Source organism: Octopus sinensis, linkage group LG20 (genome assembly GCF_006345805.1).
Source record: "Octopus sinensis linkage group LG20, ASM634580v1, whole genome shotgun sequence".
NCBI classification, from domain to species: Eukaryota; Metazoa; Mollusca; class Cephalopoda; order Octopoda; family Octopodidae; genus Octopus; species Octopus sinensis.
The window spans coordinates 30,874,055-30,890,143 of NC_043016.1; the positions used below are offsets into that span (position 1 = coordinate 30,874,055).

The 16,089-nt window shown below is 31.8% G+C and overlaps 1 protein-coding gene across 1 annotated transcript in view; it reads left to right on the forward strand.

The window, feature by feature from the left end:
* Positions 1 to 756, forward strand: part of LOC115222509 (F-BAR and double SH3 domains protein 2) — a 125,828-nt gene extending 125,072 nt beyond the window's left edge. Inside the window, exon 21 of the mRNA XM_029792740.2 lies at positions 275 to 756. Coding sequence (XP_029648600.2) covers positions 275 to 607 — 333 coding nt within the window. The 3' untranslated portion in view covers positions 608 to 756. The remainder of the gene's footprint in view (positions 1 to 274) is intronic.
* The last annotated feature ends 15,333 nt before the right edge of the window (positions 757 to 16,089 follow it).

Below are 16,089 nucleotides of genomic sequence, written 5' to 3' on the forward strand. Positions count from 1 at the left end.
ACTTTCACAAACTTTGTAGACGTTTGCATAAATGAGAGAAATCACCCAGTTTCTTTAACAATTTTATTATTTATCTTAAAGTGACACAGTTGTCTCAAAGAAAAGTAGCAAATTGTAGGAAAATAGTTAATTTAGTATTCATAAAAAGAATTGATGCTGAAAGCAGAATTTTTTTTTTTTGTTTGTTTTTTTACCACTTATGATGTATAACTGCTGATCAGCCATCAAAAATATTTGATTTTCTTAATACTGTTTCATTTTTCTATTTGTCCAGCAAACCTTCAAAAGTAGCGATGAATTTGGTCAACCAATAGAAAACAATGTATCTAATGCAGTCACTGATGATGATTCCATGAAAACCCATGATGACAATATTGTGGCAACATTGCCTGCTGTATCATCAGAGCCTTCTGTAGAACCAAAGAAAGAAGAGGTGGAGGGAGAGAAAGAAAGAGTAATGGAAAAGGGGGAAGAGCATGAGGAGGAGAAACCAGAGGAGGGAGCTGAGATGAAAAAGCCAGCTGATGATGGAGAACAAGACGTTAAAAAAGAAGAGGTAAAAGATGAAAATGTTGAAGATAACACTGAAATGGATATACTCCTGTAGAAATATGAGAAAGAGTAGTTGTTTGGTGCAGGTACCAGGAGCTGGAATGGTACTTGTTTCTGACATGCCTCCTTTCCTTTACACAGTAATAAAAAAAAAAAGATGAAGGTCCAGTGTACAACAAACAAAGATGTACAAAAGAAAGAACTGATCAACATAATGAACCTATAAAAATTGTTATAAAATTAACTTAATATTTCTCTTCCTGCTATCCACATCTCAGTTTGCCTCACATATATATTTCCACTATCACTACAAACCCCGAAAATATTAAAAAAAAAAACTTAATTCATTTTGTACTTATTATTGTACAATTTGATTTGTAGATCTTGGATGAGACGGAAGTAATATAACAATTAGCAAATTGATTAACAAGAAGAAAAAATATTTTAAAAATCTGATTTGGTGGCCATAAGTTAATTTTAGTAAATAATTGGATTTTCATATATATATATATATATATATATATATATATATATATAAGAGATATATATATAATACATATATATACCATAACATAAATATAATATCCTTATTATATAGTAGTTATATATATATATTAATATATATATATATATATATATACCACACACACACATACACACACAACACACACACACACACACACATAATATATATATATATATATATATATATATATATATATTATATATATATATATATATATATATATATATATATATATATATATCTTAAATATTCTAAGTAAGATATCAGTGTGAAAGTTTGTAAATTTGTTTGGTATCAAAATGTGGACTACCATTAAAATGTGTAGAATTATAGATTTCAGTACTCTCATAGTCTTTGAAGTAGTGTTCCTCTTCTAGCACTGTATGTTGAAATTATATAGAAGCATCTTCAAAATATTTGCAAAATGTAAATTATGAATTTTTCTTTCAACAAAAAAACAACAATAATAGTCATATCTAACAAAAATAATAGAATTAAATTTAGAGCATTTCTTATGTTGTTTACAATTTACAAGTTGCTTCAAACCAATTGTTCTACTAGATATTTCATTGGTGTTTTAAACAAAAAGTGAATTCATGAGTAAATGTTGATAATTGTAAAGAGGGAGTAATTGATTTTCTTATAAAAAAAATGTAGTTATGTTTATTGTCAATATAAAAGATTTCTCACTCAGAGGTACCAAAATCTTACAAGTAAAGAATGTACAATGTATCTAAATCAGATATGTACATGTATTACTCTATCTGTTTGTCAAGAAAAGCTAGTGAATGTGTTTTGTGTGTATAGTAAATATTTCTATTTTCATTGAAGTTTGATGTGATATTGTAATGTGTGTAAATTATTTTAAAAATGTTTGGAAAAACATTTCATCAATGCAGGTGAGAGTTTGGCAAAATATATCAAGTTATGTCAATGGATGAAAACAAGGAGAACAGGTATTGCATTAACTTACATTGGTTTTTTCATGAGCCTGTAGTATTTTGGGAAAGATTCCTTTTTTCAAATACAAGTAAGAAAACCATTAAAAGGGTCAGAGAAATGTGTTCTTACTGACAAGTCATACTTAATATATGAGAATGGTCTGATGGTAAGTACACATTTCTTTGAAATATTTTTGGTTTCTCTTTGAAAAGGAGAATCTTTCCTGAAATATAGTATCATTAAATAACCTATAAAAAGTAATACAGTATTTTTTCTCTTTGTTTTCATTCATTGATATCACCTGGAATATTTTACCTAAATTCTCATCTGCATGGCTCAAAGGTTTTTTTCTCCAAACATTTATATCACACACACACACACATACATATATATACATATGTTTACTTGTAAATGTGTGTTTGTGTGTGTATGTGTGTGTATATATATATATGTATATATATATATGTATGTATATATATATATATATATATATATATATTATATATATATATATATATATATATATATATATATATATATATATATATATATGTGTGTGTATATATATATATATATATATATATATATATATATATATATATATATATATATATATATATATATATATATATATAGTTATAGATATCAGTATAAATATGTTTGTATCTGTACATGTCTATGCATACATATCAGCATATATGCATGTGTGTGAATGTATTTGCATGTGTGTATATGTATATGCATATGTGTGTGTATGCATATACATATATGTGTGTGTGTGTACATATATACATATATATGTATACATAGGTATATATATGCATATATATATATATATACACATGCACACATACATATACACACACAAACACACACACACTTAACCGTATGTTGTTGGACTGGATTATTTTCTCATACCTAAAGGTCTCATGGTTGCTGTTTGTCAAGAGTATTAATAAGCAAGTCAGAAATAATCTGAAATAATATATTTTATATATGCGTATGATTTGTGTGTGTATCTGTACGTGCATGTGTGCAAATGCATATTTGTACACACATATCTGTATACGCACACACAGGCACATACACACAAGCTGATGCGTGTGAATGCTTTGTGTAAGTATGCATGTATGTGTATACATATATATATGTACATATGTATATCAGTATAGGCATATACATGTATACTTGCATATATATGTGCATACACATAATTATATATATATATATATTTATATATATACATATGAATATACATATTATATATATAAATATTATTATATATATATATATATAATATGCGCATACATGTATACATGCATAAAATATACATATATATATATGAATATTTGTATATATCTATGATGTGAGCTTATATATATGTTCATATATTGGTAGATGTATATGACACACACACACACACACACACACATATATATATATAAACACTTTATAAGCATATGTATACACTATGCACATACATATATACAATATATATACATGCATTTATATGTGTGTGTGTTGTCTCTAAGTATATATGTGCATGTGTGTATGTATAATTGTTTAATAACAATCTGTTAAAAATCTATTTGTATATTTCCTTTTTTTTATTATTATTATTATTATTTTCATCACATTTTAGATCAATTACTGATGAAATTAACTACAATAAATTTATAAACACATTCATATATTTCTAGAAACAGTTTATTAGATACTTAAAAGAAATTTGTTAAAAAATGATTTCTTGTGTTTCTAGTCTATGCATCTGTACATTTTATAATAAATTTTTTAATTACACACGGTGTATTTTGGTTTACATATATATATATATATATATATATATATATATATATATATATATACCCAGTTATTTAGTAAAATTTTTAAAAGCAGTATTCAGGTGTTGAACATAAAATTATGCTGGAGTAACAGAAAATATAAGTCAAGACTAACATCACATGCATATTTATGATTTAACTTTGCAATAAGAGAAAATATAACAAAAATAATAATAGGGCAGTGAATGGTGATATCATTAAATCATTGGACAAAGCAACATACAGTATTTAGTTATTGTGCTTAACATTCTATGTTCAAACTTCTCTGAGGTCAAATTTACCTTTTAAATTTTCTTGGGTGGGATGGCAATCAATAGGATAGAATACCAGCCGTGGTCTTTGATCTGTTTATATTTTTGCAATGATTCCTCCAATATGTGAATGGAGTTATAATAGAATATCCTAAATATCTAATAGATTAATGGTCTTAAAATCTCTCAGACTTATTGAAAATTATTTTGGTGTTTGAGAACATTAATTATATTAATTATATAAAAACTTAATTTAAAAAAATTTTTTAAACATTCTTTAATTATAAACAAAATCAATTCAAAAAGAAGTGTTACTTTCAATTTAATTCTTTATATAAGACAGTGAAAAGATCTAAAATGTTTTGTAAAAATAAAGTATGACATGTTATTTTGCGTATGCATATAATCTGTATTCATGCATTATGTATGTGTGAATATGTTACACATGTAACAAAGTTGAAAGCACAAATATATTTTCGTTAGTAAATTTATATTCTCTTTTTCTCTGAATCAAAATTTAGAAATTTTTGAGGGAACAAAAGTAAATTTTTTTTTTAAAGAAAAAACATGATTTGAAATCTACATTTGACAGTTGATGTACAATTACATCTTCACACACACAACACCCCACAACACATACTAATTTATAATTGAGTGTGTTTATGAATTTGAAAATACAAACAGCCATATACATACATGTGTACATGCATGTATATATACATGCATAAATATATGTATGTTTGTATGTATACACACACATACACATTCACGCATATACATAGATGTATACAAATAATAAATGCATCTCCACACGTATATAAAAAGCACTGGCACACAGACATTTGGGTTTGCATTGGTATTCATAAAAGATTATGTGCAATAATATATCTTCATGCGGTATAAAACACCATTCACTAATTAACCTTGACTATTTCACAAATTTTAAAACATGATTTGAGCAATATTACATGCAATTCTGCATGTGAGTCTTTAACCCTTACCATTATCATTACGCAAACATATACTTTTTTTTTTTTCACCAATATCCTTGCTTTGGATGATGAGATGACATTGTTGAAGAAAAAGAAATGTTATAAATTAAATTTGCATTTTTTTATCCTCAAATTTTATTTAATTCATTTATTTGATGATTTTTTTTTATTGTACTATATTTAATCATTGTTTGAAACCATTCAGTTCAAATTCCACCATAGTCAACTTTTACCTTTCATCTATCTGGGGGTTGATAACATATACTAAAGTTGATATAAATGACAATACATCTCCCCAAAAATGTGTGGCCTTTCGCCTATGTTAAAACTCATTATTATTATTATTATTATTATCATTATTATTATTATTATTATCATTATATCATTATTATTATTGTTGTTGTTGTTGTTATTATTATTATTTTTATTATTATTATTATTATTATTATTATTGTTAACATTATTATTAAAGTAATTTATGGCAGAATAAGTGGAGCAATGAATCAAATGCTATGTGGTTATGATTAGTTATATCCCTTTATGTTCTGTGTTAAAATCCCACTGAGATCAACTTTGCCTTTCACCCTTTTCAAGATCAATTGAATAAGTAGCAGTCAAGTGGTTGAAGTTTTGATTTAATTGTTGATTTTAATTCCCCACCGAATTTGTGGCATTGTGCCTATGTAAGAAGTTATTATTATTATTAATCTGTAAAAACCTGCATCTCCAAGAAAGTCTCATGCAATACTGAATATTGCCATAATAATGATGACTTTTTTTTTTCCAGGATAAACACCTGCACATGCACAAAAACACACATATACACACATATTAAAAACAAATACGCAAGCACAAATAATCATTACACACCAATACATGTTGATAGATATTTCAAAAAATATAATCAATTCTTTGTATCAAAAACTTGTGGATGTCCATGATCCTTCATGGATAAAAATTGGAGAGAGAGTAAATATAACCACAAACATATGAAATAAAGAAGTGAAATTAAGAGTCTTCATTTTGAAATACTTTCTATAATGAAGCCTAACAATTTCTTTACAAGCATCACATTCAGCATTTTCATGCACTGCATATGTATCTTTAAACATATGTTATACGTATAAACCTGCATATTCTGAAATACACACACACATGCAGACTCACATATATATTAAACACACATACATACACATGTAACACACATGTATATACATACATACACACATAACACACACACACACATATAAATATTCTTTAGATCATCTTATGTCACCAAAGCTATTCTCATGGAACACAATGTATGTATATATATACATATATATATATTATCTGAAGTGTATAGTATTATATATCCATTATGGCTAAACTTACCAATCAGTTTCACTCCAGGGATTCGATGGAATGTTAGGTAATAACTTGATTATGTAACCTTGTGCTCATAAGAGATAGCCAATATGGAATGTAATGATCAGCTGTAATGGATATATAACACTTCAGATAATATACCTACCCTCTTGACAGATATACGAGAGCATTTTTTCTTTCTTACAGACTCTATGACAACTTACATATATACATACATACATACATACATATACATGTGCATGCACACACACACACACACATCAACAAGCTCAATTGCATATATACACAAACATGCAATTTTTTCTGTTCACAGAATCTGTAGATATTTAATACCATTCTAAAAATTCCTTTGCTAAAAGTATATTTTGTAACTGTATATTAGAAAGCATGTGACTTAAAACCTTAAAACTATTATTTTTACTTCTCTAAACGGCTCAAAATTCCAGTTCTCCATAAAAAAAAAATTATATTAACAATAAAAAAACAGCCAAAAGCTCAATTTTACCAAATTATATCAATTAACTGGAAGTCTGGTTGCAATAATAACAACTTTTGAACCGTTAATGTATCAAACTACCAATGTTTGTTTGATTGTTATATATTTTTTTGTTCTTTTTTATTGCTCCTTCACACAATACTACACACACACACACACATATATATACACACACACACACATATTCATATATATGCATTCATTTGTGTGTTTATATGTATATGTATGCATATATATATATGTGTGTGTGTATGTATATATATATATGTGTGTGTGTATATATATATATATGTGTGTATGTATATATATATATGTGTATGTATATATATATATGTGTGTATATATATATACATATATATATATATGTATGTATGTATGTATGTATATATGTATGCATATATGTATATAATGACAAATATTTTTTAAAAGATGGAACGTGCAAATCCTTTTACTACTTCAATTTACAATTGTTTTCTCATTGGCCAACTTAATCTGTCTTGCATCATTATGAAATAATTCCTTCAACTGTTGATTAATTTTCATTAACTTTCCTCCATAATACATGTTGAAAACTGGCTTTTCAGAATTGTGTAAAAAATTATATGAATGTATGTACACCAAGTAGGGCATATCACATTATAAAAACAAATGAGTCCCAAGAGACACATTTATCAAATGCGGGTTATTTTGTTTAGATGGGATAATTGTCTGTTGTATTAATTAGTTGTTCAGTACACTACTAACAACATGATTAATGGTTGTTTGCTTCATTAAATAAAATGTTAAGATGCTATGTCATTTTTAATTACTTTTCTTCAAGACTATTAAGTAGACTTATTGTCTTGTCTTTGAGACTGAGCGATTTTTAAACACAGTTCTGCAGAGTTAATTTTCAACATGTGTAAAGGAGGAAACCTTAAACAGCACGTGTGATTTAATCATTAAAACATAATGACACAAGATTAATTATACAAGATTATGGCAAAGCAATTGTAAATTGAAGAAGTAAAATTAGTTGCTCACTCCATTTTTTAATATTCGTCATTATAAATACTCTATGGATATTTGTGGATTTTCAGGTATTTGTCTGGAAGAACAAACGATCTCCAATTTTGAATTTTGTCTGATAGCCACTATCCGTAGATGTGCTTAATATGGTAAATACTAATGAACTTATAATACATATATACATACATACATACATACATACATACATACATACATACATACATACATACATACATACATACATACATATATATACATACATGCATGCATGCATACATATATATATATGCACACACACATTTATATACATATATATCTATATGCAGCATATGTGTGTGTATACATGTATGTATGCATGTATAATATATATATTTACACACACGCATGTATGCATATATAATATGTATAATTATATCTATATATAAATATTTATATGATATAAATATTCATCACAAATGCATGTATGCGTGTGCATGCTTATATGTTTATAAAAATGTGTATGTGTGTACATACACATCATTTATATTATAGATATATATGTACATATATATTTTATTTATATATATTTGTACATATGTATATATATATACACACATGCACACACATCCATATATATGTATGTATAAACATATATATATGTGTATGCTTATATATGTATTATGTGCTATGGTGTATGTATATGTATGTGTATATATATGTATGTATGATGTGTGTATAGATATATATATATATATATATATATATATATATATATATATATATATGATCGACACATGCATATATATATATATGATCGACACATGCATATATATATGATCAACATATATATATATATGCACATATGTATACCATATATAAACACTTATACAAACACAGTTGTCTTCAGTACTGCCAATAAAGTGACTTTCTGTTGGAATCAATAAAAGAGTAAATACATCCATAAAAGTTAAATTTAAAAAAAAAAATGAATAAAACTTTTGTTTGAAAACTAATATTGGCATTTGTATTTTGTTATTAATAATGATAAGGCTTAGGCAGTGAGCTGAGGTACATGGCCTAGTGGTTAGAGCAGCGGACTCACGGTCGAGGGACTGCGGGTTCAAATCTTAGACCGGGTGATGTGTGTGTTTAGGAGTGAAAACACCTAAGCTCCACACGGCTCCAGCAGAAGGTAATGGCGAACTTCTGCTGACTCTTTCGCCACAACTTTCTCTCACTCTTTCCTCCTGCATCTTGCAGCTCACCTGCGATGGACCGGCGTCCCATCCTGGTGGGGAGCCTATACGCCAAGAAACCGGGAAACCGGCCCTTATGAGCCAGGCATGGCTCAAGAAGGAACAAACAACAACCCTTAGGCAGTGAGCTGGCAAAATCGTTAGCATGGTGGTGAAAATGTTTAGTGGCATTTCATGTCTTTACATTCTGAGTTCAAATTCTGTCAGGGTTGACTTTGCTTTTCATCTTTTGAAGTTGATAAAATAAGTAACACTTGAGCACTGGGGTCAATGTAGCCAACGCAACCCCTCCTCCAAAGTTTCTGGCCTTGTGCCAAAATTTGAAATTAAATAATGGTAATGTTGTTAATAATAATTACTGACCAGTGGATTATTTCAATCTGTTCTTTTTGATAACATATTTATAAATCACTTTATCACTTTGCATCATTAATATCCTCATAAATGCTATGCAGGTGCAGGGGTGGCTGTGTGATAAGTAGCTTGCTTACCAACCACATGGTTCTGGGTTCAATCCCACTGCGTGGCACCTTGGGAAGGTGTCTTCTATTATAGCCTCAGGTCAAACAAAGCCTTGTGAATGGATTTGGAAGATGGAAACTAAAAGAAGCCTGTCATAGATATATATATATGTGTGTGTATGTATATGTTTGTGTGTCTGTGTTTGTTCCCCCCAACATCGCTTGACAACCGATGCTGGTGTGTTTACGTCCCCGTCACTTAGTGGTTCGACAAGAGAAACCGATAGAATAAGTACTAGGCTTGCAAAGAATAAGTTCTGGGGTCGATTTGCTCAACTAAAGTGATGCTCCAGCATGCCCACAGTCAAATGACTGAAACAAATAAAAGAATACTTCAACTTTCTGTTCATCAATCATAAACTTAATCCATCATTTGGTCGAACACTACCAGTTGCCACTTAGATTATTTTGTAGAATCCATTCTGATCAAGTATTCAAGTATTATACTTCTGTAACTCTTTGTATTTCTTCCTCCCTTCCATGTGTTATGAAGTCCCTGGAGAAAAATGTAATTTATTGTTTTCAAAACCATGTTTTTACAATCAACATATGTCACTAGTACCTGTCATCTTTGGTCCTGTTTGACACCTTAACTTCAACTCTTTTTCCACGATTGGAACATCATCTCTTTATTCTTATAAATAACTGCAAGTGTAGCTATGTGGTAAGAAGTTTGATTTCCAACCACATGGTTCCAAGTTCAATCCCACTTTGTGGAACTTTGGGTTAGTGTCTTCTATTAGAGTCCCAAGCCAGCCAAAACCTTGTGAGTGGATTTGGTGGACAGAAACTGAAAGAAGCATGTGTGTGTGTGTGTGTCTCCTTGCCTTTGCATTGCTTGAAAATTGTAAGCAAGTGTCATTCATTCCTAATCTTCCATGAAAAATATATCTGGTCATGGATAAATTTTACCTTACTTGGAAATAGGCATGGGTTGGTGACAGGAAGGCATCCAGCTGTTGAAAAATCTGCCTTTTAACTAAATTCCATCCAACCTATGCAAGCATGGAAAAGGCCGTTCAAGAATTTGGACCTGGAGATCTCCATTTCCAGCGACTTCGAGGGCCACCTCCCAGTGGCGTCGGGTGTCAACAAAGGGCCCTCAACTACAAGACGACCAAAGTTTTTTTTTTCCAAGGTCTGGGGTCTCCTGCCCCTAAGCCCTAGACCATCACCTAATCACCCTTACCCATCTGGTTGCATAACAACAACAACAGCATGGAAAAGTGAATGTTAAAAGCAGTGATGACTTCTATAGACCTTGTTCTGCTAAAATTTCTTCTCTCGAACTTTCTCTTAAAGTTACTAAACAAGTAACTTGTCTGTCTGCTAATTCTCATCTTTTTGCAGTTCTCTCCCCCCTTGAAGAAGCATTGCTACTCTAGTTGCTTCTTTCCTCCAGTATCCATCTTATGGAACTCTGTTCCTATTTGTTTCTCTTGGCAATCTAATCAATATAATCTTAATCCTCATAAATCTTGAGTTGATTATTTAACGATTTTTTTATAGCAGGTCCTCATTAGAATATATTTCTTCACATTGTACCTTCACTTTTGTAATTTCCAATGAACTCAATATTTTACTGCTGTGCTGTCTTGTTGAAGGTGGTTTCCTGTTGCCATGAAAAATACGACCTAAAGTGCTGCAAATTGCTTGCTGTTGTTGTTAAATGTGTTGTAAAGATAGTGCAACCATATTCTTTAAATGAAATTCTTTTTTGGTCATGTGTAAACATCATCAACAGCAGCATCAGATGATGTTTATGATGATGTTTACACGTGACCAAAAAAAAATTTCATTTAAAGGATATAGTTGCATTATGGATGGGTTGGTCTTCATTTAAAGAATTATGGTAAACATCAGCAGCAGCAGCATCTGCCATTCAAGAATTTGGACTTGGAGATCCCCATCTTCAGCGACTTCAAGGGCCACCTCCCAGTGGTGTTGGGTGTCAATGAAGAGCCCTCAACTACAACAAGACGACCAAAGTTTTTTTTTCCAAGGTCTGGGGTCTCCTGCCCCTAAGCCCTAGACCATCACCTAATCACCCTTACCCGTCTTGTTGCTTAACAACAACAACAACAACAGCAGCAGCAGCATTATCATCATCATCATTTAGAGTTTGTTTTCCATGCTGGCATGAGTTGGACAGTTTGACCTGAGCTAGCAAGCAGGAGAGCTGCATCAGATTCCATTCTGATCTAGCTTGCTTTCTATGGCAGGATGCCCTTTTTAACATGATATTTGTGTTAGAATTGTGATGTTGCATGTTAGTGAAACACAGGCCTTGCATACAGAAGACTTGCAAAGACTAGAAAGCTAGCAGGTTTGAATTGATGTATAAAGTTAGTACATAAATAACAGAAAGCAAATGACCCAAGAGAGAAACTGGACATAAGGTGTAATGTACAAGAGTGGAGGAGGCTTTGTTGTATGGGCATGTAATGTGTATGAAGGATGATGGCTCGTACGAAAAGTACCATGCACTCTGAGTTAATGGGACCTATGGAAGAGGGGATAAAGAGTTGAAGGCTGATCTGAAGATGCTTCGTCTTAAGGAGGAGATAGCAAAGACTCTGCTAACTGGTGATATGTAGTGCAAAAGAGGACCCATCCACCCATGGTAAAATATACACTAACAAAAGAGTAATGTTTAAAATGCTGTAACATATATATATATAGGAGTGGCTGTGTGGTAAGAAGTTTGCTTCCCAACCACATGGTTCTGGGTTCAGTCCCACTGCATGGCACTTTGGGCAAGTGTCTTCTACAATAGCCTTGGGCTGAACAAAGCCTTGCAAGATGGCAACATGACTCAGTGGTTAGAGCAGCAGGCTCACACTCATGAGATAATGAGTTTGATTCCCAGACAAGGTTGTGTGTTATGTTCTTGAGCAAGACACTTTATTTTACATTGCTCCAGTTCACTCAGCTGTAGAAATGTATTGTGACATCACTAGTTCCAAACTATTTGGCCTTTGCCTTTCCCTTGGATAACCTTGGTGGCATGGAGAGGGAAGGCTGGTATGCATGGGCAATTGCTGGTCTTCCAGAAACAACCTTGCCTGGACTTGGGCCTCGGAGGGTAACTTCCTAGGTGCAAACCTCTCTGTTACTGGTGGTACAAAAGAAAAAAAACACCCACAACACATTGTAAAGTGGTTAGCATTAGGAAGAGCATCCACCTGTAGGAATTATGCCAATGTAGCCAAATCAGTAGACACTGGAGCCTGATGCAGTCCTCGGACCATCAGATTCTGTCAAACCGTTCAACCCATGCTAGCATGAAACACGAACTTTTTAAGATGATGATGATATACATACATACATATATATATATATATATATATATATAATATATACTAATACTTTTTGTTTGTACTCCACCTGCCTTCGTCTTTAGTTTATTGTCGTAAACCTGCCTTCGTCTTTTGTTTATTTTCATAAACCTTCCCGTTATATATATATATATATATATATATATATATATATATATATATCTCACACAGCTGCATCCTCATTACATGAGAAAAGCCATTGCCAAGAAGACTTACTGAAATGATTCATGATTGTTGCCATGTGATGCCCTTATATGACTTTTAAGCCTGGCCAGGCTTTTACACATTTTATTACATACTGGACAACTGTGCTGGCTGGCAGGAGAAACAGGTGCCACCACATGCACTCTCTTAACATGTCTTTTTAGGCCTCCAACTGAGAGACACGCCCTTCTAAATTTTCTGTTGTGAATTTCAATAGCTACATCATTGTTTATTATGAGTCGATTTCTGTGAAATTTTGATGGCTCACCAAGCCTGCATAACTCAACACCACCCCCGCAACACAACACCACATAAAAAAGCAACATTCTCTAACTTCCAACAGGTTCCCCCTTCTAATCTCCCTCCTAATTCTCTCATACTTCACTCTCTCCCTCACAAACCTTATATATATATATATATATTATATATATGTATATATATGTATACACATATATATATCACACACACACACATACATACATATATATATATATATATATATATATATATATATAATATATATATATATAATATATATATATATATGTATGTATGTATGTATGTATGTATGTATGTATATACATATATATACATACAGACAGACAGACAGACAGACGATAGGTAGAGGTTATAAAAAGGGGAGTCTTCAACCTCTCTATTCAAGGTTTAGCTCCCAGTGATAGAATTTCTTTTCTAATTCCTCTATAGATTCAGTTATGAGATTTAGATTGCCAGCATATAGGAGTTTCCATAAACAGTCAGTCTTAAATATCTCTGTGATGGTCTGTAGACTATAAAGAATAGGAGAGGACTAAGGAGTGAGCTTTAATGAACTCCAGCTCTCATAATTAACTTCTCACTGAAATTATTGTTGACTCATATAACAGCGTCTTTATACATAACCTGTACAGCCTTCACAAGCCATTCATCCACATGTACTTTCCTCAGGCACATAAAAAGCACCAACCGATCATGGCCGTTTGCCAGCCTCCCCTGGCACGTAAAAGGCACCCACTATACTCACGGAGTGGTTGGCGTTAGGAAGGGCATCCAACTGTAGAAACACTGCCTGGTGCAGCCTCCTGGCTTCCCAGACCCGAGTCGAACCGTCCAACCCATGCCAGCATGGAAAACGGATGTCAGAGAAAGCTAGCAATAGTGGGTTACTCTTAGCCAAGTACTCTTCCTGCAGTTACCTCACCAGGAAAATTTCGTTCATGGTACCTCTTCCAGACCCCAAACCAAGCTGCATCTGATCTAGATCTACTTTGTCACATATCAGCTGTGCCGTAACTCTCTCCATGACCTTCGTAACCTGATTCAGTAATTTGAATCCTCTATAATTTCGCCTCTGTAAAGCATCTCTTTTGCCTTTGTATCAGTTTACAATGACATTGCTATAACAGTTATACATGTATCTAAGTTACAAAACAATTTGTCATGATATTAGAAATTTCTTATTGTTAACCCTTTCGTTACCAACCCGGCTGAAACCGGCTCTGGCTCTTTAGTATAAATGTCTTGTTTTCATAAGTTTTGAATTCAAAATTTCCACCAAATTTTAGTCACAATTTATGTTCCTAACACTAGCTCAATGATAACGATGTTATTTTACTAAATTCTTTCTTATATTTAAAATAATTGGAAGAAACACAGAGCATCTCAAAATAAATACAGTAACGAAAGGGTTATATAACACTTCATCAAACTATTTCTCTGTGTCACACACACACACACACACACACATACAAACACATACAAACACACACACACCTGCGCACACACATATACATATATAGATAGATATAGATATATGTATAAGAAGGGATGATCACTAAGTGGACATCCAATATGCTAGAACAAGATCACTTAGTGATCATCCTTTCTTATATGTCTGTAATACAATTTTTCTATATGCTAGGCTACTGGTTTTAAATTGATGTTAATTAAATTAATATTCAATTTATCACCGTCATTATTTAAATTTTATGTGTGTGTGGTGTGTATAGATAGATAGATAGATATACACACATACATACATACATACATACATGCATACATGCATACATACATGCATGCATGCATGCATACATACATACATACATACATACATACATACATACATACTACATACATACATACATACTATATATAATATATATATATATATATTATATATATATACATCTCTTTTACATGTTTCAGTCATTTAACTGCAGTTACACTGGGGTACATCTTTCAAGTGCTTAGTCAAACAAATCATGCTAGTTCTTATTTTTTATTAAGTGATAGTCATTTCATTAGTATCTTTTACTGAACTGCTAAGTTATAGTGGCATGCACAAAACAACACTAGCTGTCAAACAGTGGTAGAGTCAAACACAAACACAAAGACACACATGCATCCAAATTCACTCACCAGGCATTGGTCAACCTGGGGTTACAGTTTCTGTAGAGGACACTTGCCTAAGGTGCCACACTGTTGGACTGAACCTGAAACTACTTAGTTGCTAAGCAACTGTCTTTACTACACAGCCATGTTGTCTGTACCTATATATATAGGCGCAGGAATGGTGGTGCGGTAAGAAGCTTGCTTCTGTGCATGCGTTGGGTTATTTGCTGTCTGGATTTTGTAAGAGCCATGGTTTTTTGTGTTGCTTACAAGATGGGTCTGAGTTGTCGTCATCAAAGGAGGAGCTGGTAAGGGCGGTCATAAAGAAGGATGGAGTGTTGAAGACAAGGAGTTTTGCTAAAACCACGGAGGTGAAGCGAAGGGAGCTGGATTTGGCTGGTCTGAAAAAGTATGAGAAGATGGC